Here is a 27298-nt window from a genome sequence, read left to right as displayed (position 1 = left end):
TCCAAGCAGAGCTGTTGGGCTTAGAGTAAGCTGTCTAATCACAGCTTCCTGAGACTGGGATTGGCTTGGTGGCTATGCAGAAGGAATTTGAGTAATACATCCTGTCTCTATGATTGTTAAGGTCTTCAAATTTCTAAAATTGTAGAGGGCTTAACATATATACATACACACACATACATACATACATACATACATATATATATGTATATGTATACACAAACACACACACATGTATGTATATATATATATAGGTTTTTCTCTGTGTAGCCTTGACTCTCCTGGAACTCGCTCTGTAGACCAGGTTGGCCTCAGATTCATAGAGATCCACCTGCCTCTGCCTCCTAAGTGCTGAGACTAAAGGTGTGCACCACCACCACCCAGCTTTTTAAAAAAATACTATATTTTAAAACAGCTCATTCTTATTGCGTGTGCATATGATGTGTGTGTTTGTGTAAGGGTGGCCCACCATGCTCACGTAGAAGTCAGAGGACAAGTCTGTATAATTAATTTTTTTTCCTTCCACCTTTATGTGAGCTTCAGGGATCAAACTTAGATCATCCGGCTGGCAGGGAACGTCCCTTTACCCCCATCCTTCTCACTGGCCATAATATTTATTTTTTTATGTATTGCTTCCCATTGATATCTTGTTTCTCTCTCTAATTCTAGTTATTGTCAATAGGAGGGCAACTGCCCAAGGCTGTATCTTTCTCTCCTTCTCTGACTGTGCTGACTCGGTGTACTTGGCTTTGGTGTAGCTCTGTCTGGGGAGCTGGCTATGGTCCAACCACTGTTAGATTGTCTCTTTGAAAGTTTCAGAACTTTGCCTCTAGGTAGCACGTCCACCACTTCTGCCTTCCTTGAAACGCTAAGCTTGCTGGCTCTCTGTGACTACACCTCTGCTTTTGTTTCCTTCCTGAGTTTAGAGCTCGGGTTCTTTTTCTTTCTTTCTTTCTTCCTTCCTTCCTTCCTTCTGTCTGTCCGTCTGTCTCTGTGTTACCTAGGGAGCTTCACTTTCTGTTAGCTGGCCTGTTACTTCTCTCTTTGGAGAATTAAAAGCTTTCTACTTTCATAGGAAAACGTTGATAGCTCTACAGCCATGATAAGTAAACACCTTGAAATGCTTTCAAGTTTTCTCATTGCCCAGTGGGAAGTTTCTTGAGCGAACTCACCTCTGAGAGCAAACAGTCCTACATGGCATTATGCTGTGCAGCATTTTGGTAGGCTCTGAGCTCACCCAGTGCACACACGATCCCCAAGCCATCCCCACGTCTGTAGCCAACACAATTCCGCACCGCTACAGAAGTGCAGCACTCTGCTCGGCTTGCTGGCCCCGCGTCTGCTCAGTGAGGCACACCTCTGTGTAGGAAAGGTCACACTGAGTGACAGCTCTGTCTTCTGATCCCTTCTCTTCAGTGCTATTCCTTTGTCCCCACATAGAGCAGAGCTGATGATCTGGAGGAAGTGCCCTCTTCAGACTTAGGTTTCAGGAAGAATATAGGTCTGACCTCTCAGCTAGAGGCTGGAGGGATTAAGAGCACTTAAGTTCCATCTCTTTAGCCCCTGAAGCAAGCTTTTACATCCTAGTAGATAGTGTCATAAATGCAAAGGTTTAGGATTTTGATTTTTGCCCACTTAGACTCTCATCTGAAGGGAAATTAACCCAAGAGTGTGCTCTGCTATGCCCAGAACTCTCATCAGAAAGACAGAAAAACAGAGGACACACCAGTGTGGAAACTAGTTCTTCCTCAAGTGCTCAACTTGCCCACAGATCACCATCAAATATGGAACACAGGAAATGAATGCGGCTTTGGTCAGCTGCAGTGACCACCTGACTTTTCAAGAGCATGGAAGACTTTGCCACTGGAAACATTGGGTTGCTTTACACAGTGGTTTTTAATCTAGATTTACACAGTTATGCGGGTGGGTGGGTGCCATCGGCGTTTCAATGCCACAGCAGGGCCACAGCTGCTAGGCTCCTAGCTGCGGCTTAATGTCATGTTGCTCAGTGCAGCTTTTCCCGACCTCTTTCTTGCCTTAAGCTTTTCTCAAAATGTGGTCAGTCACTCATTAATGCAAGTAAGCTTGCTACTTATAAGGCACTGGAGACAGCCATTACAAAGCTCCTCATATCAAGACCCCCCCCCCCCACCGGGGCTGGTGAGATGGCTCCACGGCACTTGCCACTAAGCCTGGTGGGCCTAAGACTATCTATAGAGAGAGAGGATTGACTCCCACAAGTTTTTTTTTTTCCTCCAGGTATGTATCATGGCACTCAAACATGTGCGCTCCTCCCCCAAATAAAAATAAATAAGTAAATAAATAAACACAATTATATATAAAAAGGAATTCCCCTTAGTTATTTGCTCCAGAAAACTTGAATCCTCTGTTTGTGCACAGATCACTCAAGGCCGATGTCAGAGTGTGGGAGATGGCATGTATAAATTCATAGACTTTTGGTTTGGTTTTGTTTGCTTTGTTTTTTGTTTTGTTTTGTTTTATATTAAGATAAGACAAAACAAAACAAAACTCCTCACTATGTAGCTCTGGCTGTCCTGGAACTCACTATGTAGACCAGGCTGGCCTTGAACTCACAGAGATCCACTTAGCTCTGCCTCCTGGGTGCTGGGAGTAAAGGTGTGTGCCACTATGCCTGGCCATTGCTGTGCAACCATGGGATAGTATATTTAGCTTTGTTAATTAGGGGAACATGTGGGCCACTTTAACGAGTTTGCCGCGTTCTGAAATCTGCCTTGAGTGACCTGTGTGAGAAAAGAGGGTGCAGGTTTTCTGAGCAAGAGCGGCAGGGTTCTGGCCCGGCCTCTTGGTAACTTTTTAAAAGGGAGACAAAAGCCAGTCCTGTCACCCATGGAACAGCTCTGCAGAGAGTTCGTTCACCTAACTCCAGAACACGAGAAGAGAAGACGAAGGATTTCCTTGAAAGCGGTAGCAAGGCTTTTAAAAGGCCAAGAGGCCTTGGGACTGGGGACCGGTTCAAGAGCTGCACAAGCCGGAAGGAGAACGGATGTGGCTGAAAGCCTAAGCTTGTTCCTTAGGTGGAAACATGCATCGAGGCGGGGAACTCTGGCTGTACAGGCTGCCCTGAGGATCACCTGACCCTCCTCCATCCTACCCTTGCCAGAGACACAGTCTCAGTGAGGAAAATGTCCTTCTGGTAGTGTTACAGAGGACAGCCACACACAGGGGCCCCACAGGCCTTCCCTTTGATCGCTTCCCTGCGATCGTTACCTGGGAACACATGGGGCAGAAGAGCAAGGCCAGGAAGGGCCAGCAGCAGGAGCCTCACGGTTCTCGCGAAGTGGGAGGAAATTGACCTAGGCACCCAGAACACTGGGTACAGTGTGACTCTCACCATCAGTTTTATCGGCCCTTCCGGGACGGGCGGGCAGAGGAATGTGCACTGAGCCAGAGAGAGATGGAAGAGCGCACCCAAGCAAGACAGCTGCCTGTTGGGAGGTGTGTGCACTGAGCATCCGAGGCAGGCCCTGAGGGCACACGCAAAGGCCTCGAGGACACGTTTGAGAGTCTGGAAACGGAAAACGCTGGGGCTCCATCCTTAGCTTCTCCAGCCCTCTTGGCAGGGCCCCACGCCTTGCCCATAGCTCCCCTCACTCCAGACTAAGTCTGCTCTCAAGAGCTCTCCTCCGGCCGGGGTGGGGGTGGGGGGTGGGGTGGCGGCGCAGGCCATTAGTTCTAGCAGTCAGGAGGCAGAGGCGGGTGGATCTCTGAGGACAGCCAAAGCTCGCACAAAGAAACCTTGTCTCAAACCTCCTTATCAGTGTCTCTTGACATTAGATTGTGAGGTTGTTACGGGTAAGGACGAGGACTCCCGAGGCACAAAGCATGAGCTCAGTGAAGGCTTACAGCAGCAAAAGGTAACGAACATGTATGTGTGTTAGCATTTGGCTTCAGTCTGCCTACCTGTGACGTCACTGCCTACGCGCCGCGGGGGCGTGGCCCGCCGCGGGGGCGTGGCCTGCCCAAGGCTATATAAAAGGACAGCCCTACCTCACCCTTCCCTCTTATTCTTCCTCCCTCTCTTACTCTTTTTCTTTTTCTCCTCTCTTCCTCTGTCTCTGTTTCTTTTTCTCTGTGTCTCTCTCTCTCTGGGGTACCCCACCCATGCTCATTTAATAAACCTCATATAGTCTAATATCTGGCATCTGGTACCTTATTATCTTATTGCCTTATATCTTATCTATTAAACATAAAAATGTGTTCATATAGCAACTGAAGTGCTTACCTACGTTACAACAAGGAAACTGACTTGATACTAGAGTTGACTGGCTGTAGAGTGTATTGTGTAACTCCAACAGGGGACCGTTCAAGGCTACCCACAGTTGCCAAGAATGCTCCCTGTCAAAGGTGCTCACAGTAACCTCGGATGGTACTGTTGACAAAGGTACCCTAGGGGAACTGGAGAGGTCTGGGCATTATCTGCAGAGATGCCAGCATCTAGAAATGCTTTAGGACACAGAAAACTGGTCTGGGTAGCCTAGCCCCACATTCTCTTAGTCACTTCTACTCTCTGGTTCTGTGTTTACTGATAAGCTGTAGAGGCGAAGGTTAGCTTCATGTTGCTTTTGGGTTTGAAGACAGAGCTGAGCTTCCTGCAGATGGAAGAGTAGTAAGTGGGTAATTCATTGCAGTCAGTGACATTATAGTTAATGTCAGTTGTGACTTTGGTGGCTTGAGGTTGAATTACAGAAGCAAATACTTGGGGTCCAAACAGACTCTGGTCACCTCAATGACTGTGGTAGAAAAGATGGCCACAGGGATTTTGAGGAGATGCTGTTTGAATTCAGCAACACCGACAGAAAACCCTGGAGATCAGGGCTGGGATCTCACAGCAGAGTAGTATTCAGAGGCTCAGGAAAATATTTTCTTTCTTTCTTTTTCTTTTCTTTTCTTTTTTCTTTTCTTTTCTTTTCTTTTTTTTTTTTTTTTTTTTTTTTTTTTTTTTTGGTTTTTCTAGACAGGGTCTCTCTGTGTAGCCTTGGCTGTCCTAGACTCGCTTTGTAGACCTGGCTGGCCTCAAATTCACAGAGATCTGCCTGCCTCTGCTTCCCGAGTGCTGGGATTAAAGGCATATGCCACCACACTCAACTTTCTTTTATTTCTTATAACTTGAGAACTACTCTTGTTAAATATCAAACTTCAGATTTAGTGAAAAGATTTTTATTTTTACTTCTTACCTGGAAATGTGTCAGTGTGTGGGTTTGTACATAAGAGTGCAGTACCTGAGGAAACCAGAAGAGGGCGTCAGATCTGGAGCTGGATTTACAGCTGGTGACTGCCTGATACGGTCTGGGAACTATGGTCTCTTTTAAGAGCAGCAAACACTCCTAACAGTTGCACCATTTCTCCAGCCCCCAGATTTCAGATTTAATTGTGTAGTTTGGTGGGTTTGGGGGCTAGCTCAGTCCATAAGGCATGAACTCTTAATTCTGCCATTTGTAGACCTTCAATGTAATCCTAACACTCTGGTTCAGTTTTGTAAGCTTTGGTGAGGCTTACACTTCACTCTGACACTCAACAGGTATGTGGAATCAGATGAACTCAAGAATTTGGAATCTTTATGGTCCAGAAGCCAGGCAGTTTTCCTGAGAGCTTTTCCTCATGACAGCCCAACCTAAGATCTGCTTTGTAAATTGATCTCTTTTCTCTTAGGATCCACTCCAATAGTCCATAGGGGTGCTGGACCACATAGTTCAGCGCTCAGCATGCCAAGAGTGAGGGTGGCAAACTCTGACCTCGGAAGACAAAACGTCTGTGTCAGGAGAGCTGTAAGACTGCTAATTTCTTTAAGCATAATCTGCAGAATACGTATGGGGCCAGATTCCAGAGTCTGTTGGAGATTTTTTAAATAGTTTAAAATATTTATTAATTAACTTTATTATTATTATTGTGTGTGTGTGTGTGTGTGTGTGTGTGTGTGTGTGTGTGTGTACATGTGTGTGTGTGAGGGAGAGAGGGAGAAAAGGAAGGAAGGAGGGAGAAAAAGAGAGGTGGGTGACTGGGTGCATATGTCATGATGCACATCTGAAGGTCCAAGGCCACTTTGTGACGTCATTCTTGTTCCATCTTTGTCTGGGATCCAGGCATCAAACTCAGGTGCTTAGCCTTGCCAGCCAAATACTTTTATCACCAGCCTGAATTGCCCGATTCCCCATCCCCCACCCAATGTAAACAGCTAAAGCAACCACATGGGCTTTGAGATTAGGACCCAGGAGAATGAAACTTAGAGTAAGAGTAATGTTTTTTTTTTCTTTGTTCTCATTCATTCTTGATTGGGCCCATTAAGGTGTCTGGAGTGATGGTTGGGTGACATGTACCTACCGAACTCTTTTGGCTTCTGTTCTGCTATATCTCAGCAGGAGCAACAGGGGCCTCTGCAGAGACGATTTTAACTTTAGGGGCAACTGAACTTGACAACAGTTAAACCTTGTCGGTCTCTCTTCTCCACTCTATAACTGGACTCCCCTGACATTTTGCTGGCTTTGGGATTCTCCTTTTCAGGCATCTTCTCCAGGGAGGGAGGGTGCATGGGGGGAGGGGGAGGGAGAGGGGAGGGGGGAAAGGGGAGGGATTGCCGCTTGATATTCAGCTGCATTCGCTTTTTCCACTCAAAGTCCTCCCCTTGTCTGATTGCAGGTCCAGCAAGAGGCCAAATACCAAATTTACTTTCAGCAGTTTTCTAAAAACCAGCCTCTCAGCCTCTCAGCTTCTCAGCCTCTCAGCCTCTCAGTGGAGTGGAGTCCAAATCAATGGAGAAACACTTAGAAGTTGGATTGTTGCATCATTCAGCAGCTTGGTTTTTAGTTTTAGTTTTGTTTTTTGTCACACACCCCCTAACTTCTACATGGCTGTTCTCTGTAATGGCGACCTAATTCAGATTCCCAGCTGTAGCATGAGGGATTTGCCTACCCTCCTTCCTCTGCAGTTTATGGTTTCTTTTTGACGTAGGCCATTTCAGCAGGTGCCAGAGGTGGCTAAGTGTGGCTTAATTTGCATTCTTGACTGATTTGGGGGGGGTATTTTTCACATACCTCTTTATGTTCTTTAGAGAAATGTCTATTGAGACTCCTTTCTGGTTTAAACTACATCCATTGTTTCTTTCTACTCTGAGAGCAACCTCTTCCTATCCTGTCCATGGATGCGAACACATCCTCCCAGTCTGTCACGTGCCGCCTCCGGCTTCTGCTTGTTCCCTGGAAGCACTCGAGTTTGATGTAATGCCTTCTTGTCTATTTTTGTTTCTGTTTCCTGATACTTTGAGTAAAATTTAAAGCATTATGGCTTAGACTTGTGACTGCGTTTTTCCTGCCATGTTTTCTTGCAGCCATTTTGTAGAACTGATCTTTATAAGGGATGTGAGGCAAAGGCCAGATTACGCTTTTAGGCACCTATATGCGTATCTATATAATCTGTGTCATATATTATGTCTACATTTATTTGTATCGATCTCCAGCTTTCTTGCATCATCTATTAAAGAGAGTGAAAGGCATTTCGTATAATCTTCCATAATCTTCCAGCATGTTCTCTGTCTGTCTGTTTGTCCGTCCGTCCGTGTCTCTCTCTCTCTCTCTCTCTCTCTCTCTCTCTCTCGCTAACACACACACACACACACACACACACACACACACACACACACACACACGGGAGGGGGGGGGGACTTGAACAGAGAGTCTCACATAGGCTACACAGGGTTCCGCCAGCCACTAAGGTATTCTCTGGCCCATTTTTTTCTTAAGCAAAGTCAGCCAAAGGACTCCTCCGGCTGTACCTCCAGCCCCGTTTCGCTGGGGCAGGGCATCAGACTTATGTTTAGGATGGAAGGGAAGCTAGTTATACATGGGACGAACTATTTATAGCTATTTCCATGTTTTGAAAAGAACTCTTGGGGTCCTGGTAGCTATGGGAAACACAACACTCACCAAGGAATTACTTGCATTGAACCAGAAGGCAAATTGACACGAGAGAGAGAGAGTCCTCCATGGCTTCCCTACCGCCTTTTTGAAGGCAGACACTTGGATAGGGAACATGGAGCCAGAGACCTAGGGCACCATCAAGGAGGCCCAGGAGAAATAGAAAACTGTCTGGAGTGACACACTTTGGTATTTATATTTGAGGAAACTTCCCTGGGGAGCTGAAGGTCCCGCCCCCATCCCCCACTCCCCCCCCCACTCCCCCACTCCCCCCCCACTCCCCCCACTCCCCCCCCACTCCCCCCACTCCCCCCCCACTCCCCCTTCCTTTTCCATCTAAGTGTTGGAATGTTTACTCAGCACCAGTTGCTTCCATGCTTTGGCACCTCAGTGTCTGCCACCAGCCCCGTGAGAGCAGAGAGGAGAGGCAGCAGAGAGGAGCCACGTATTTAATGGACCCTTGGGAGACACTTGAGCTGGCGACACCCGCTCTCCAGAGGACGACGTTATTTTCAGCTTAACTCCGGTTCACCGTTGTTCCTGAAGATCACCACCGGCCGAGTTCTGGGATATTCTCTGAACCTGTGGCCGCGCATTTTGATGGGTGCCTGTGGCAGAGAGTCTGGCTTGCTTGGAGTGCAGCAGTAGTCTCCGTTGCTACATGGCTTTTTGACCTGCTCTCTAGACTTGCAATACTTCCTGCAGTGTCCTCTTATGACCCAGCAAGCTTTGAGGCACCTGCAGACTAACAAGAGGAAGGAAAGGCTGTTAGTTCAAGATATGGGGGTTTATCCAAAGGAACCACTGGGCCATGCCTCAGTTATCTCCACAACGGCCCTGGATCCGTTAAAGGAGACTGTGCAAGCAAAGCAAAGCAATGTTGGATTACGCCACGTTCTCAAAGACCTTACTACCAATGCCAAAGGGACTCACTAGCTATCAGGGACTGGGTGGGGGTGACTTGGCCAGAGGCTATGTGGTTATATAAATTAGATGCACAACAGGCCAACTTCACTCTGTGCTGGCTTGTGGAGAGCCACAGAGCCCTTTGTGGACCTCCCCCCAAGATGGCGCCTGGCATGCAGCCAGAGCCGCCTCGATTTAGACAAACAGCCCCTTATTTGGAAAAGGCCCGCTGCTTGCATTAGCTCTGCCTCTACGAGCCTATCAGCGTGTGAGACGTGGCTTAGTGTGATTGGCTGTTTGGGTGGTATAAATGAGCCTGACGGGAGTGGCTCGGGGGATTCTCCTGGAAACAAAGCCTGAATAAACCGCTTGAGAGAAGAACCGGTGGTCGAGTCCTTCTTGCTGGTCGAGCGAGGCGCGACACTGGCTGAGCTGTTTATTATTCCGCAGATACAGAATTCTAACTCCGACAGGCTCTACAGTTATCAGAAATGTATTGATAACCTTTGCCTTGGGAAGAAGGAAGCTCTTGGAGGCCATGAGTGGGTTTATGGTACTGAGGTGGTTTGAATGAAAATGGTCCCTCATAGGCTCATCTGTTTGAATGTTCAGTTCCTAGTTGGTGGGGGTGTTGGGGAAGGAGCAGGAGGCGTGGCCTTGTGGAAGGAGGTGTGTCACTGTTGGGGAAGGAGCAGGAGGCGTGGCCTTGTGGAAGGTGTGTCGCCGGGCTTTGGGGTTTAAAAAGGCCACACCATTCCCAGTTAGTCTCTTTCCCTTCATGGCTGTTTTCTCAACCCGAGACCTCCAGCTCTAGCTCCAACACTATGGCTGCCTGCCTGCTGCCATGCTCTCCCCGTAGTGGTCATGGACTCACCCTTGGAAACTGTAATAATAAACTCTCCCCTAATAAACTCTTTTTCTCTTTCTATAAATTGCCTTGGTCATGGTATCTCTTCTCAGCAATAAATAACTAAGCCAGGTATGCAGTAATGATCTTATATTCACCTGCAAATCCAACCACGAGCACACGTCAAATACATATAGTTCCTATCTATCCATCACAGCTTAATAAGCTTCAAAAACATAATGAAATAGGCGTGGGAGACCCCAGAAATACAACGGTAGAAAAGCATGCATCAATCCTCACTTTAACACACAATGCCACCTGCCCCATGGACTCGGCGGGACCCACTCCTACAGAGCTTTGGATTCAGCCAACTTGAAATGGACTTGCAAATTAGCACCTCTGACGATTTCACAGCTGCTGCTGGTGGGGGAGGATGGGAAATGCCTTTGGTAGCTTTGGAACACTATCTACACAACAGTAAATTCCCAATAAATGGCACCCATCTTAAAGAGCCTGGGGTTGCCACAGATAGAAATAAGATTGTGAAAGGCTTGTTGGTAACCTCAGATAAAACACCTGGGCAGTCCTAGAACCCCAAGTCTCCTGGAAGTTGTTCCTGTGGTACCCATCTGTCAAAATCTGTCTGTTGTCACACTGGAGAGAAGGCTTTTAATTTAAAAGCACTAGTTCCCAGCACCCATAGTCACATGGTGCCTCACAACTGTCTGTAACGCCAGCTCCAGGGGATCTGATGTTCTCTTCTGGTCTCTGCAGGCTCAGGACACTCACGTGGTACACATCCATACATGCAGGGAAAGCAACCAGATGCATAAAACAAAACAAACAAGTCTAAAATTTCTTTTAAAAAAATCTACCCATTGGTTGTTAGGTGAACCTAAATGGGCTTTCTAATGAAACAGGTTTTAACTAAGAAAAATGAAATAAATAGATAAGAAAACACATCCAACATCATCTTCCATTTGTTGCATTTGGATGTTGTATCATTAACCACAAAGGTTACCCCAGAGTCATAGAGGGGTTCACTGATGAATATCCAGTGTATAAAGTGCTGGTTTCTCACAGGCAATGCCTTTCTTTCTTTTTTTAAAAAAATTCATTTATTTTTATTTTATGCTCATTGGTGTTTTTGCCTGCACGTATGCTTGTGTGAGGAGGGTGTTAGACCTTGGAATTACAGACAGTTGTGAGGTGCCATCTGGATGCTGGGAATTGAACTCACGTCCTCTGGAAAAGTAGTCAGTGCTCTTTAACCACTGGGCCATCTCCCCAGCCCTCAGGCGACATCTTTCGTGGTAATCATGTACTTTGACTGTGTTTAACCTCCTCCGTTCCTTCTCCTTAGTTCCCCTCCCTACTTTTCTTTTCTCCACAGTCTCCTCTCTTCCCTTGGTCTCCCTTCATCTTTCATATCATCTACAGACCAATAGAAGCAGCTTGTGCATCAATAAAGAATTCTAAAAAAGCGAATGAGGAGAAAAAAAAAAGAAAGCGAATGAGATAAAATATGTGATATTGGTCTATTTTTGTGTATGACTTATTTTGCTTAATATAATTCCAACCATTTTGTAGAAAATAATGTAACTTGGTTCCTTTTAATGGTTGAATCAAGTCCCACTGTGTATGTGTGTGTGCGTGTGCGTGTGCGTGTGTGTGTGTGTACCACACTTTTCTTACCTTCTGACAGAAATCCCAGCTGATTCTAAAACTGAGCTGCTTTGAGCAACTCTGCACTAAGCACCCCAGTGCAGAGATCTCTGCCATGTTGCCTTAGGGTCCTTCAGCTTCATACCCAGATGTGGTACAGCTGGGTCATGTAATAGGTGCTGTTAGTTTTGGGGGACCCTCCATCGTGATCTCTGTGCTGACTGCACAGTGTGTGTGGGTTCCCTTTCTCCACATCTCCACACTCGTCGTTGTTGTTGTTTGTTCTGTCCTGACTCGGATGGGATGAAATCCTGCAGAGTTTTACTTCCCCCGTGACTACGGATATCCAGAGTCTGCAAGACTGGCCTCTGTTCGCTGCCTCAGCAGGTATGGCTGTGCACACCTCTAATCCCAGAGCCAGGCCTGCACAGCAGATGCTGTCGTTAATAGGGGGACACAAAGTTGGGTGGGTAAGGAAGGGGGATCTGGGAGGAGTTAGGGGGTGAGTATATCATGCAAAAATCTCAAGGAACTAAGAAAAAAAATACCTCCCTACAAATTTACTGCCTAGTGTCCAATTATAAGTGAGTACGTGCCATGTGCCTCTTTCTGGGTCTGGGCTGGCATGTCGTTATTTTACAAGGCTTTCTTTGTAGTCTAAAATGTGGGCTATTTTTGTTGCTTTTAAAGGATATTTGTTGGTCATAGTTCATGGTCAGCCGCTGACAGTTTAAGATGCACTGGCCGCATCGTCAGGAAGCTTCGATGTGAGGACCTGGGGGTAAGGACCTAGAGGTATAGTTCAGGGCTAGAGTGCGCCCAAGGCTGTGGGATTGAGTTCCAACAGGGTGAAACATTTCTTTGTACTGAAGTTACAAGCGCTAATCTGTTCATTTCTTTCTCCAGTATATTTATTACTCATCTCTTAATTATTATATATTTCCCCTTGAACTATTTTGTTATATATATGACTGCTATTTTAAGTTTCTGTTGGGTTGTATTTGCCTAGAATTGTACTTTACTATTTTGATATTTTCATGTCTTTATATTAGATGTGTCTGTCACTAAAAAAATTTTTTTTTGTGACAGGGTCTTTTTATATACCCCTGGCTTGCCTGGAGCTCACTATGTAGACCAGGTAGGCCTTTAACTTGCAGAGATCCACCACCTTTAATCTCAAATGGAATTAAAGACATGTGCCCCCATGTCTGGCAAATTTATTATTATTATTGTTGTTGTTGTTGTTGTTTTTTTGTATGTGTGTGTTTGTGTCTGTCTGTCTGTTTGTGAATGTGAATGCAGAGACCTGAGGCTCTCAGAAGCATCAGGTCCCCAGAACTGAAATTACAGCAGTTGTAAGCCACTTCACATAGGTGCTGAGAAGAGAACTCAGGTCCTCCAGAGCATCAGTCAGTGCTCTTAACCACTGAGCCATCTCTCTAGCTCCCAAGTCTGTGGGTTTTTTTTTATTCAATCCGTTGTTTATTGAATATAAGACTATGCGCTTATTTAATGAATCTAACCATTTGTGTTTAGTGTGATTATATTATATTTAGACTTTTAAATTTTCTATTTTTAGTAGGTTTTTTAAAAAAATCTATTTACTAGTTTCAATTAAATAGATGAGGCATCTCTCCTGTGGCTTGAAGCATCCATCCTCCCTGACGCTTGAGGCTTATAAATTATTGTGTCTTTAGGAGTGCGCTCAGATCCACTGCCTTCCTTCTCGATGAGCCTTGGCTGCCCCTCCCTCGCCTCCCCATGTTGATTATTGTGGGTTGTACTCGGGGCCTTGAACTATACCCAGAAGCCTCTATTCTAGTTTTTAAGGTCAACTAAAGGACAATAAACAATCGATCAACCTTACATGTCAGAAATCCCAATGCCTTCCTGGATGGCCTCCTTGCTTATCTGAATTCTTCCTCTTTATTTGCAAAACAGATCTTCGTGTGGCAAAACTGTACAATCTCAGAAGATGGAGGCCGTCAGCATTAAGCAGTCTACATGGGTACCTCACTTTGGCACAAAGTCTGTGCCTGGTCAATTTAGGGTCTTTCTTTTCCCTTCACATCAGCAATGATGGAAAGCTGCTTCAGCCAGATTTTTACAATTTTGCACGATGAATGGCTTTTCAGATCTTCTAAAGCACTTGTGCCCTACCTAGGAAGGGGTTGACTTCTTCCAGACATGTATGGCTCAAAGGAGACTCTGAAAATATACTCATAAAAACTTAAATCATAAAAATTACTCTTGTCCTAACCAGTTGACTTCTAGAGAATTGTTTAGAAAATTTTGTCCAAGTGTGCAAAACTCAGTTGTAGCTTTTTGTTTGTTGTGTAAAATATTTGGAAATACTTGATTTTTATCCCCCAATATAGAATAGAGGTATACACATTTGGCTATCTGGAACAGCATGACTTTTAGGAGCATCGAGACAGATATCCATGTGCCTACCAAACTGTTGAGTATATGCTACCGAGATAAGTATTTCAAAAACAATGCAATTACATTTCTACTAAAAGGAGCTACCTTCACAGGCATATTTATATGGACTTTCCTATGCACCAAGAAAAAGAGTTTTCACACATCAGAAAGGGGTCAGTATCTCTTTTCTAAAAACCATCCAAGCCTGTATGAACAGTCATTTCAAAACTCTGACCATTTGTTTATGGAATTAGAGTGTAAATCGTTAACCAAACAGTTATCATGGCTGAGAAAAGAGCACCGAGGTCTGCATTTTCTTCCACCTGACTGCTCTGTGGACGCTTTCATCCCAGAACCAGGGGACAGTGACTTCTTAGGAAGCAATAATAGACTTAAGATCTAAGGACGGCTTGACGGCTCACCATCGCTGGAGACAGGGAAAACTGCTGAAGTAAGACAGCGCCTTGGCAGGGATCACTGGGTCATTGACTGAAGCAAAGCAGTAGGGGAAAGAGCTGGATTTCTCAAAAGACACTCTACCCCATCCCATGGCCCCAGGGATGCTGACCAGACAAGCTCCCGGGCGTTGTGCTCAGGTCAAGCAGTCCAGCAGATTGCAGCCACCCTCAGAGAACCCTGCCCACAGCGGACGGAAGGATAGCAAACCTCCCGCCAGCAATTACCCACATGTAACTCTCTCATCCTTTTCCTTGGTCTTGTTTACCTGGAAACAGCTGGAACAGGACAAAGACTACCAAAAGTGTCAGGAGCAAATATTTCATGATCTTTGAGAAGGATGTAGCACTTCCGAGAGTCCAGAACGTTCTGTGGTGGGGCTCTGGGACTCAGGTTTTATTTGCTTCCGTGGGGTGGAGTCCCGCGACTGATCCATGAGTAATGGATGATTTAGAGAGATGTGTAAAGTGCACTGGCTCTCGGCCAACAGCCGCTAAGTGATTGCTCGCTACTCAAAACAATATTCTAGGAACTTGGAGGGAAGGCAGGAGAATGGGAGAGGGGTTAAAAACACCGCGCAAAGCAGAAAGACTCAAATGGTATCTACTCACTTATATCTGCATACTAGCCCAAGGGGCGTGTCCCACGAAAGCCTTCTCTTACCAGGAAACTGGCACAGAGGGGAGAACATCCTAGTGGGACTCTAGATGAGAGAAGCATGGGAGAATAGCAAAGTAGAAGGATCCAGAGGGTCCTAGAAGCCTACAAATCGAACATAATGATAGGCAGATTTGGGCCCAGGGGTCCCGCTCAAACTAAGGCACCAGCCAAGGACAATACAGGCTGTAAACTTTAAGCCCCTACCCAGATCTAGCCAGAATAGTCTCTACAGTTGAGTGGAGAGTGGGATATGACTTTCTCACATACTCTGGTGCCTCACCTTTGACTATGTCCCCTGGAGGGGGAGACCTGGTGGCACTCAGAGGAAGGACAGCAGGTTACCGAGAAGAGACTTGATACCCTATGAGCATACACAGGGGGGAGGAAATCCCCCTCAGGAACAGTCATAGGGGAGGGGAGTAAGGGGAAAACGGGAGGGAGGGAAGAATGGGAGGATACAAGGGATGGGATAACCATTGAGATGTAACAAGAATAGATTAATAAAAAATTAAAAAAAAACAAAAAAACAAAACACGGTGCAAACACACACAGCGAGGACACGCCCACCAGGAAGTCTTCCTTTCCTGCATGGTGTGTGGAGAGACTTCGCTCATAGCCTCTCATGTGCACCAACACGCGTGGCATTGCGTGGGGTCAGTCTAAGATTCTTTGTGGGAGGAAGCTGCCCCTTTACTGTTTCTGGACCTAGAGACGTCAGTTGTAGGTGCCTCACGAAAGAGTATTTTAATGACATGAGTGAAGATATTTTTCTTTTTGAATGAAGATATTTGTATACACTGTTGGGCAGTAGAACCCCGGAGTGCACTTTTCCTGGAACTGTACCTGAATTCCCTGTGGCCGACCTTTCTCCAGCTCCTCTTGTTTGCCCCCACCCCCTGTGAACTCCCCCCTGTGATACTCTGCCTGTGGTTTCCCGCCACAGTTGGTTGAAGACACCAGTCTCTCGCCCACTGTGTGTGTTCTCGGTGTCTTTGTTGATGGCATATATGGCCATGCTGTTAGAGACAGGTCTTATCGCTCTGCTCTGTGGTCTGATTCAGGGCTTTACGGGTCTGTTTTCACACCAGGACTGTGCTGTTTTGATTGCAACAGCTTTGTAGCATATTTTGGAGTCAGGCAGTAGCATGTTTTGAAGCTTCCTGCTTTGTTCTTCTTCCGCAAAGTTGCTCTGTGTGTGTGTGTGTTACGGGTTTCCACACACATTTTTGGCTTTTTTTTTTTTTTTTTTTTTTTTTTTTTTTTTTGCCTTGTGAGCAATGACATTGGAATTTGGATGGGGATTCATTGAATACGCAGGCCATTTTTGGTAGTGTGTTAGTTACTTTTCTGTTGCTGGTTTATTTGAACTTATGGCTCCACCACCATCATGGCGGCGGCAGGCAGACATGGTGGCTGGAGCAGGATGCTGAGAGCTTTCATTCTTTACCACAAACATATCCTTCACCATCACCATAAGCACAAAGCGGAGAGCGCCAAATGCACGTAGGATGAACCGTAAGCGCTCAAAGTTGCCCCGCCCCCCAACATACGTCCTCCAGTAGGGCCACGCCTCCTAAACTTTCCCAAACAGCGCCACCAGCTGGGGACTAAGTGTTCAAGCACATGAGCCTATAATTCTCATCCATACTAGTAGTAAGGGCCTTTTAACAATGCTAGTTCATCCACACCGTGAACATGCAGTGTCCTCCCACTTTTTGTATCTTCTTCACTCCCTTTCATCAGTTTTTACAGTTCTCATTGTATGCATTGTGACTCAGGTGTTTGGTTGGTGGAGCTGCTTGGGTAAGCTTAGGAGGCGTGGCCTTGCTAGAGGAAATGCGTTACTGGAGAAGGGACTTGAGGTTTTCAAAGTCACACGGTGCCGTGAACTGGGCCGTCCCCAGTTCCCTCTCGGCTCTGTGTTTGTGGATCGCGCTGCGAGCTCTCAGCTTCCAACTCCAGGAGCCACGTTTGCCTGCCTCTCCATTTCCCTGCCAATGCTAGCGATGGACTCTAACACTCTGGAGCCATAAGCCACAAACAAACCCTCCTGTCCATAAACTGCCTGGCTATGGTATGTTATCATAGCCACAGGAAAGCAGCCAGACACTCACTGCCCTTTGGTTTAAAGTAGAAGATCCTGAGGTTGTATATTATTGGATGGAGACATAAATGAATGAATGAATGAATAAATAAATAAATAAATTTGTATCATATTTGTGCTTTTTAAGAGCATGAACATACCCTGGGATTTAGTGAACCCTTTTGATCTAAATATTCACACTTTTCTTCAGTTGTGGCAATAAAAGCACAAGGGAGTGTAAGAGCCTGTCCCCAAGACAACAGTTTCCACGCCTTGCTATTCCTTGGCCGTAATGAACCCTCCCTCCCCTTTGCCTTGTCCACCTCCGGTCTGGTTACTGTTGCCATGCATTGTCTTTGCCGTTACTGTGATGGCAGACACTGATCCTACTGTTTCAAGTTCTAGGAGATCTTTCTTGGGCTCCACCTGTACTTGTTGGACGTGGACTTCCTTGAAAGTTCTTGTCGTGCCAACATCTAAACTTCCGTCTGGTTCTTGTCTTTTGCTTCATCAAGGATAGAGTAGGAGTGAGTAAATGGCCTTTGTCTGCACTCCTTGACCCTTCAGGAAGCTGCTACCCACAGGACAACAACGTCTTAAAATAACAGAGAGTATGGGTGCTATGATGGATGAATTGATGCTGGATTTTGCATCCTGAGCTGGAAGAGCAGAGGCTGCTGGCCACACGCCTTCATCCTAGAGGGCCAGGGAGACAGATCCATGGTCTCCTCATCTTTGGTCTCATACGTCACCTCATATGGCACCCACCCAAATACACATCAGGGTGAATCGAAGGAACCTAAAACAGATGACTGACACCACCCGCCCTGGGCTAAGGGCTAGAATCCATACCCAAGGCCGCCTGTCATCAGAGGTTTATGACACTGATGTGCTTTCTGTGTGGCACACCCTTTTAAAAGAGAAAGCGGGCGGGGGGAGGGGGGACTTTGTTTCGTGAATCGCCCCTTCCCTTTTTCCAGTCTCAAATCCTCTCCACAGTTTCTCTCCCTTTCTCAGAGAGTGGGTTCCTCCTCTGCTCTTTGTCCTCATCCGATATCTGGGGAGCCCGGAGTTCTGGTGCCATTAGGCACTTTGTGACATGTGTCAATAATTTCCTTGATGAACTTCAGCATCCTCTTAAGTTGATCAAACGGTGATCTTATTGTGAGGCTTAGGAAGTGGCTCAAGATAATGCTGTTTGTTTATCAGACCGTGGCGGGGGTGGGGGTGGGGTGGGGGTGGGGTGGGGGTGGGGTGGGGGTGGGGTGGGGGTGGGGTGGGGGTAAGTTCCCAAGAACAGCTGTGCAAAACAGAATTGCATTGGCGCTACCGCCACCTCCGTCTTGTGTGGACACACTACAGCTTGCTACTCTTTACTGAGTTCCTTTCTCAGAGTTATGGGGATGAATTATTAGGTTGTGCCTTCACCTGCCCGATGTCTTACCAAGCTGAGACTTCTGGTACCTGGGGTATGACGAGCATATTAAGTATCTACTACTGTTTTGTTCAATTTAATTAATCAGTCAGCTTATTTCTTTTTTCTTAATTTTCTTTTTTATATATACATTTATATTTTTACACATATATACGATAAACTCCATACAGTAAGAAGGACCATGAAATAACTATAAATGTTACATTCATAGTATGTTGGCTATTTCTGTTTGGCAGCCTTGAAGAAAACATCTTTCCTATCTTGGTGAGTCTAATATTCTGAATGTAAATCAATATTTACCATATCTCATCTCTATCAACATAAAAACATCTTAACCCTTGAACAACTAAGCTTAATTGTAAAACTAAGCTATCTGGTCTTCAGTCCCATCAGAGACTTGAGAGTGAATAAAATGAATTACCTGAGTAAACAGGAAGTGCAGATTAGCAGATTCCAAATGAAAAAAAAAAATGACAGAGACAGTTCGCTGCCTGAACAGTCACCCAAAACTCTCTATAATGTTAGAGCATCATCTTTGGCCTTCTGGCCCAATATACCCGACAGACATATTTGTGAGGCAGGAACTAGTGAGGGCTTGCTTACCCTATCTTGGCAGAGTTTGGTCTTCAACTCTGCCTGCATCCAAGCTCACCCATTTATAGGCAGAATTCTGCCAGTGGCCAAAATGAGGACATTTTGCCCAGTGGCTGGTTTGCCACATTTGAAGCCATCTCCATAAGGAGGTTTTTTGATGCTCATCATCTTCCTTGAGGTAGACTAAGTGTTGCCAGGAGTTAATCCATCTCACTGTCAATGAATCTTTAAAATAATAAAAACATTTTTCAACGCCACATTCTGTAGGTCTCTGAGCTCAGCTTACTTCTTTATCATGTGTGTACACGTGTGTGTATGTGTATGTTGTGGCCAGAGGCCAACCTCAGGTGTCATTTCTCAGGCATGTTATCCACTTTGTCTTTTGAGTCCATGACACTCCTTGACCTGGGGCTCACCAGTTTGGCTAGCTTAGCAGGCCAGTGAGCCCTGGCAGCTGCCTACGGCAGCCTCTCTAGCACTGGGCATTAGAAATGCACCCAGCTCTCTCCTAATGTATGTTCTGGGGCTTGAACTCAGGTCATCGCCCTTGAGGACAAGCACCTTACCAACTGAGCTATCTTCTTGTCCTCGCTGCTGTTGTCTTATGACCGATATTGAGATCATAGTGACTTAAAGAGGCAGTAGACACATCTTTCCCAGTTTCCATGGTTCCGGGACTGAGGTGTGTCTGGGCTAGGCGATTCTGGCTGTGATGTTTCCTGAGGTTGCAGTGAAATGCCAACAGAGGCAACAGGGACCTTAAGCCTCAGTGGGGTACTGGAAATTGTCCTTTTAGGTGGATGATAGGTTGGTGTAGGCCGCTGGTGGACGGCCTCTGTTTCTCTTTATCTGAAAATTGGGTAACTGAGATTCCAGGGAGTGAAAACCTTAAGAGACCTTGGGACGGGAGCATGGCTAACAGCAGGAGAGAGTTGATTTAGATATTTTAGATAGATACACAGGACAGTGTGGGCAGCACTGTCCCGTGGGCTGATTGGATTGGATCCATGACACGCGGCCACTTCCCCCTTTTCTGCTTCCTGTCCAGCATGTGGGAGCTCCCCGGCCACACATCCACAGTACTGTGAGAGTCTCCCCAAGCCCTGAAGGCCAAGCGACCACACACGAGCTCTCTGAAGTTGTGAGCCTCCTCCTTGAAGTGTTCATGTTGGGTCTCTGGGCCAGAGTGTTGAAAAGCTGACGGACTGCTTTGTCCTCGTGTATCTCCTTTCTTAATAATGGACCCCTCGCTTTCAGGAAGATGGCCTCTGTTCCATTGCAACCGCTCCTAATGGACCCCTCGCTTTCAGGAAGATGGCCTCTGTTCCATTGCAACCGCTCCTCTCATTCTCTTCTCTCCTCGTTCTTTTCGGGTGTGTGTGTGGAGGGGGTGGGGGGGGGGAGACTCAGAACTTTGCCGCACACCACTTTGTTTAGAATTTATTCCCCTTTGCTTTGGTTTTGCAGGTTTTAAATCTGTTTACCTTCTTTCGCCTCTAGTTAATTAGGGCATCACGACTGTGAGACTGCTGTGGGTTGACCCCTGTGTTTGCTGGGTGCTTCTCCAAGGGGCCCTTTGGTTTGCGTCTCCCTATCCATGCGTCATCCATTTGAACGTGGAATATCGTGTCTTTGCTGGTGTGACTGCTTCTGAAACCAGGTGGTGTCAGCCCTGGACTCTGTCATTCTTTTTCATATTGTCTTGGTTATTATAACTCCTTTTTTCCATATAAAGTTTGGGTTTTTTTTTTAAATCTGCAGGCTTATGCTTGTGATCCCAACAGTCAGGACGCAGAAGCAGAAGGGCTGATGCAAATTTGAGATCCATAAGGGTTACAGGGTGAGATCCTGAAAAAATAAATAAATAAAAATTCTGCTGGGATTGATAAGGCCTGCTCTGAAACTACCCTGCTGTCGACTAATACCAAGTCACCAGGAACTGATGGTTCCGCCATCAGTGGTACTCGGAGCACAGCTGGCTTCCAGCTCTCCACCGTTAGGGTATGGGAATACCACTGATTTTTGTTTGGGACATAGAGATTGATGGCAGAGCACAGAGCATTCAGAAAGAACCTTACTGCTACACCACCAAATCTGTCAAGACCTAAGCTTTCAAAAGTACATTGAAAAAAAAAAAAAAGAAAACAACCTCTTTATCAAGTGGTCATAGGCAAGCTGTATATCCACCTGTAGAAGAATCAGACCACATCCCTACCTCTCACTCTGCACACACACACACACACACACACACACACACACACACACACACTCACAGTGACTCAAAGCCCTTAATTTATACCTGAAACTTTGAGACTGCTGGAGGAGAGCCTGGGCGAGCCACTCCACGCTGCAGGGACAGCCAAGGGCTCCCTAGAAAGGAGTCCGGTGGCTCAGGTAATAAGCTCAGGAGTTGGCAGAGAGCATGAAGAGGCAGCCTACAAAGCAAGCCTTTCCTTACACGGCAGATACACCTCTCTGGAAACAACTGCATAGACACGCCCAGTGGTTTAACTGTAAATCCAACTTGATAGTGAAGAGAAAATATCACTCGAATTCTTTAAAAAAAAAAAAAAAGAATGAGATATACAAGTGTCATGTGACCCAGCTATACCGCTCTTGGGGTATATATATATACAAGGGAGTCTAAGCCAGCACAGTTAGGATTATTGCTGTACCAGTCACAATGGCTAGGAAAATGGTAGCAGCCAAATGCCCATCAATAGGTAATGCAGGAAAAAAAAATGTGGTACATATATGTAGTGCAGTTGGTCTTCCATAAGGAAAAGTTAAACCATAACATATGCAGGGAAATGGCGGGCCTCAGACATACACCATGTGAGGAACCCAGGTGTGTGTGTGTGTGTGCACGCACATGTATTGAAACTAGAAAGAAAGTCTTGGGAGTGGGGAAAAGAAGTCTTGGGTGGGGTGGTTGGGAAGGAGAGGGTAGTGGAATGGAAGTCAAAGGGGGCACTATAAAGGGAGAAAGCAAGCCAGACAGAGGGGCAGCAATGCAGGGGAGGGCAGTGAGGGTGGCAACCAAATTAGAACAGAGTAGATAAACACGTAACGGAACCAATTAGTCTGTGTAACTTTAAAAATTAATAAATGAGGGCTGCAGAAATGGCTCATGGTTCAGAGCATTGGCTGTTCTTCCAAAAGACTTCGGTTGTATTCCCAGCACCCACATGAGTTGGCAGATAGCTTTATGGGGAGTTTAGAAGATGCACGTGTGTACTTGAGCACTACACACGTGTGTGTGTGTGTGTGTGTGTGTGTGTGTGTGTGTGCTTATGGAGGCCAGAGCTCAATGGGTGGGATTTCATCTGTTGTTCTCCACCTTAATCTTTGAGGCAGGGTCTCCTGCTGAGCCCAGAGAGCACTGGCTGGCCAGTGAGCAGCAGGGGCCCTCCTGCTCCGGCCTCCCTTGCACTGGGATTGGAAGTGTGCACCACACACTCAGCCTCCCCCACACTGGATTCGGAAGTGTGCACCACACACTCAGCCTCCCTTGCACCAGGATTGCAAATGTGCACCACACACTCAGCCTCCCTCGCACCGGGATTGGAAGTGTGCACCACACACCAGGCTTCTTATGCGGATGCTAGGGATCTGACCTCAGTCTTCAGGCTCGCACTGAAAGCATTTTACCAGTGGAGCCATGCCCAGTTTCCCTTGGGCTGTTCTAACTCTTCACTTTCCTCTACAGTTGTGTCTAGGGAGGGAGGGGTATTTGAATCAGTAGGAGAGATAGACCATAGTGATTGACACCTGGAGCAGCAATGCTCTTACTGGTGCTCAACTTGTCTTGATTTGAGCTCAAAGTGATGCTCTAATTGCTTTGGACAGCAATTCCTTTCAAGCCGGCTTCCGTAGCCTGCCTCACAGAAGCTCGCATCTACTACGACAACTCTGCGTCAGCGGTAGCGTGAATCGTGTGGTCTGTCTTCATCGTATACGGAGGTGGGCGTTTTCTTACTTTTCCTGCGAATGCAGAGAACAAAACATTGTTTTGGTTTCGGGTTTTGTCTTGTGTTGTTTAATTTCAATAAAGTTTTGAGCGCTTTTAATCACCTAACAAACGATGCCATTCGATAGATTTGCTAAGCCAAGCCAACAATATAGAGCCGAGTTATCAAAAGAGAGCAATTATCAGTTCCTCAGGCGTCTGAAAACGCCAACGGAACAATTTCTCCAGGAATTGGTGAAATACTGGGATTCTAAAAACACTGTGGCTGTTGCTGTTTGATGGTTTTTGTCTGATGTGTTTCCCAGTGTTTTTATTTGAGGAGCTCCCACGTGGTGTCACGAGCGAGGCCTGGCTTTCTGTTCTCCAGGCGATCTCTAGGTTTGAGTGATGCTTAGGGTAGGATTTCAAGCCCATGCCTGCGCTGCCTGGTCCAGTGCGCAGAGCTGCTGCCTCCTGGAGGTCAGCATCGGCATCACAGTACACTCAAAGCACGGGTCAAAGTGCTGTCTAAAATTCTCCTTGGGAGAAAGAAGTTTCTGTGCTGTTTGGCACTTGCCTGGGAATTTTTGTCTCCTTCTGTTGTTTGATTGTAAAGTTTTCTCTGTGTGTGAACCCCCAAGAATTTAGAGGCAGAGCGCAGGATGTACGAGGCGTCTCCGACTTCCCCGAGGCTGTCCGGCACCGGCCGCTGAGAAGGTTTGTTGAAAAGGCTCTGTTCTCTGACATCTGCGCAGAGAAGCTCACAGGCCTTCCTTTCCAGACCGCCTCTAGGTTGGTAGGAAGGGTGTAAAGGCTGCAGTGACTCAGGAGACACACTAACAGACTCCTAATGCTTTAAATATAAGCATTTTATTTATTCCTCCACCTGCCCAGGAAGGTGGGTAAGCAACAGAGGACCCGAGCAACCAGGTGAGCTTTCTAACATGCAAATAGAGTAAGCCAAGTAAAGAGCCACGTCTTCAGAGGTCTGACTCAGGTTTCTACTTGGAAAAGCACTTTGCAAGTAAAGAAATTACCCAGGTGTTTACAATCATATCACCCTTTACTATATTGGAGCATCATAGCACAAACTATACACTTTTAAAAATATTGATTTATTTTTATTTTGTGTGCATGAGTGTTTTGCCTGTGTATAGGTCTGTGTACCATGTGCTCGAAGAGGCCAAGAGAAGGCCTGTAACTTGAGTTCCGAATGGTTGTGATCCTCCATGTGGGTGCTGGGAAGTGAACCCAGGTCTTCTTCTACAAGAGCAGCCTGTGCTCTTAGCTGCTGGTCCATCTCTCCAGCCCCTAAATATACACATAAAACTTGTGTGTGTGTGTGTGTGTGTGTGTGTGTGTGTGTGTGTGTGTGTGTGTATGTGTGCGAGTGCGCGCATGTGTGTGTGTGTGTGTGTGTGTGCATGGTGTGTGTGTGTGCATGCATGGTGTGTGTGTGCGCGTATGTGTGAAGATGATGTGGTAAGATAAACTGACACCACAGAAGGTTAGAAAAAGTGATTTCATTTTTATTTTTTTTTTTATGAAGCGTTTACTTCAGCTGGAAACCAAGGAACTTTATGAACGTTCAGAAGTGAAACAGCAAATATATAAATAACAGAATGTGCTGACCTCATCAAAGGCCCAAAGACCTTCAAAATCAGTTTAATGGTACTTACTTGAAAGAGATTTCAGATGTGAGAAGGAAACTCTAACACTGGTTAATGGCTTTGGTGTTCCTCTGGAGGGGACAAGGAGCACAGACAAGCCATTACTAGGTTTATGAGTTACTGTAAATGCCACCGTGACTCCCCGTGTGACCAGCTTGAGGATACACGGCTCAGAGACTTTTATAGTGATGCTGAGTTCCCATTAATACTCCTAAGCAGGAGAAATGTTTTTGTTTTTATTTTTATTAGTTGATGAAGTGTGGGTGGGAAGAAGTGAACGTTTATTCTCTTTGAACTTGTCTCAGCGGGAAAGAGAACCACAAATAAGAGATTTTTAGTTTGCCAGAGACTTAAATTGTTGTAAAATTGTCATTTTACAAACTGGTTCAAGTAAATACCCAGGTTACCCTCAGTTGCTTTGTAGGTTGGACAGGGTTTTGTTTTTTAATTATAATAAATTATCAGACTGTACATACGAACACAAACAGGTCTTTGAGTAACTTGAGTCGGGATCTCAGCATATGGCATCTAGGATTTGGTCATCATAAGCCTTAGGCAACACCTCAGCCGCACACACCGTGTGGATTGGGTATTTATGCCGCTGGGTAAAGGTAGGGCAGTTGTTGTTCGCCTGGGATTCTCCTTTTCTCTTGCTGTGCAGCCCCAGCTTGAACTTGCAGCTGTCATCCTCATTGCCCCTGCCGAGTGCTGGTTACATATTTTAGCTGCCTTGCCAGCTCGGGGTACAGTTTTATGGTGTCCTTTTTTTTTCTGGGCAAAGTTGTTACTATGTGCTTTGATTTCATTGTCTTTTAGAGTTATTGTAAAGATGTCTTGTAAAATCTATCACTGATTGAGATCTTCAGAAGAACTGAGTGTTTTGACAACTGAGTAAAATGCTGCGTTGTTACTTTTTCTTTCTTTCTTTCTTTCTTTTTTTATTTTTATTTTTTGACAGGGCTTCTCTGTATGTTCTTACCTGTCCTGGAACTCACTCAGAGGTCCACTTGCCTCCGCCTCCTGAGTGCTGGGATCAAAGGCTTGCACCACCACATCCTGGCTATGCCACAATTTTTTTGCTGTTGTTGTTTTTCTTTTCTTTTTTCAAGACAGGGTTTATCTATGTTGCCTTGCTGGTCTGGACTCACTTTGTAGACCAGGCTGGCCTTGAACTCACAAAGGTCCACCTGCCTCTGCCTCCCAAGTGCTGGGATTAAAGGTGTGTGCCACCACCACGCCTGGTACAATATGATACTTTTAAAGAAATTTAAATGTAGAGAAACAAATAAAGTAATATCTGTAGTTACTGCACAGCTTTCTAAAAAGAAGTATGTATTGCCAGTGAAATAAATTAATTTTATCTTATTACCCAAGATATAAATGTTTTAATGATCAATGACAATCAAGTTGCCAAATTATATTTAAAGATGTTTGACAAAGACCTAGTTTCAAACATCATTTTAAAGCTTAAATGATGTTCATTTATCATTGGTTAATTATAGATCGCATATGTGTAAACAAAAAAGATATTATAACTTTTGATAAAATTTATATTAGTAGAGAAAAAGAACTGACAGTTAAGCAAAAACAAAGTTGCCCCTGGAGCTCAGGAGATGGCTCAGAGGTTAAGAGCACTCACTGTCCGATCTTCCAGAGGACCCAAGTTCAATTCCCAGGACCCACATAGTGGGTCACAGCATCTGTAACTCCATTCTCAGGAGATCGGGCGCTCTTCTGGCCCCCTGGACACCAGGACAGATGTGGTGCACTGACACATGTGCAGACTAAACACCCGTACACCTGGACAAATTTGCGTATAAAGTGATAGGCGCGATGAGGATGGCTTTCTGATTAAGAGATAAGAGTGCTTTCAGGAAGCCTCGAACACAGAAAAGAGAGTGGAGCATGAAGTGTGGTTGAGCTCTGACCGGGCAGGCTGTGTGAAAGGAAAGATTCGGAGTAACCGAAGACAATTTAAATAAAGAACAGAAGGGAAAAAAACCCATCTGGGCTGAGCACGCAGCTGTGTTCATACATTGCTTACTTGTCCTGCCTGAAGCCCCGGGTTTCATTCCCAGCACCACGAATCCACAGCTGGAGGCGGAAGGATCACAACTTCAAAGCCATTCTTCACTTCCCTGGAAGAGGAGCAGGGTAGGGGGTGTGGGAGGTTGGGGGGTTGGCGGGGGGGATGGAGGTTGGGGGTGGGGGGAATAGGGAGGGAGAGAAGCAAGAAGGCGAGAGGGAGGGAGGTGGAGGGCAGGAGGGAGGGAGTGGAAGTTAATGTGCATGCACACAGGCACACCATGGACAACTTCCCAGACTAGGTACGGTCCTACTTTTACTGAGCTCTAATGATCAAACCCGGGGTCATCAGGCTTTCCAGGCAAGCGTTGTGCCCTGTTAATGAGTTTTGCTCACCACATAGTTTGTGCTTTCTCATCATTAATGTGCACAGTATTGTGTGGATGCAGAAAAGACAGCTCTGGTAGCCACGCTTAAGGATGTCCGCACACTCTTGCTTAAACCACATACTCTGCCTGCAGCCTTGACTTACAAACAACAAAATTCGACCAAGTTCAGAGGAGCGCAGCGTGGAGAAGGTGCAGTGCCACTGAGTGGCCACAAGGGGGAGCATCGTGAGAGTGACACACTAGGGTTTT

General features: G+C 45.9%; 1 protein-coding gene and 1 long non-coding RNA gene across 4 annotated transcripts; both read right to left on the bottom strand.

Moving 5' to 3' along the window:
* Positions 1-8389: 8389 nt before the first annotated feature.
* LOC311594066 (uncharacterized protein) lies at positions 8390-14677 on the bottom strand. The gene is made up of 2 exons (XM_084775464.1): positions 14513-14677; positions 8390-8691 (listed from the first exon to the last, which is right to left on the bottom strand). The coding sequence occupies exons 1-2, from the start codon at positions 14568-14570 to the stop codon at positions 8459-8461; spliced, it is 291 nt and encodes a 96-aa protein (XP_084631590.1). The 5' UTR covers positions 14571-14677; the 3' UTR covers positions 8390-8458.
* A 5798-nt stretch (positions 14678-20475) lies between these two features.
* On the bottom strand, positions 20476-26398 carry LOC311593566. Of its 3 annotated transcripts, XR_014777759.1 has the most exons (4): positions 26275-26398; positions 22788-23000; positions 21316-21571; positions 20476-20864 (listed from the first exon to the last, which is right to left on the bottom strand). It is a non-coding gene; the product is annotated as an uncharacterized lncRNA (long non-coding RNA). The 3 variants fall into 3 exon arrangements; XR_014777760.1 differs by lacking the exon at positions 26275-26398 and having other exon boundaries at positions 22788-23045; XR_014777761.1 differs by lacking the exon at positions 26275-26398 and having other exon boundaries at positions 22820-23045.
* Positions 26399-27298: the final 900 nt, after the last annotated feature.

Source organism: Acomys minous (genome assembly GCF_964271855.1).
Source record: "Acomys minous genome assembly, chromosome: 3".
NCBI lineage: Eukaryota > Metazoa > Chordata > Mammalia > Rodentia > Muridae > Acomys > Acomys minous.
Note: the sequence above shows the minus strand (reverse complement) of the source record. Positions and strands in the feature narration are given on the sequence as shown.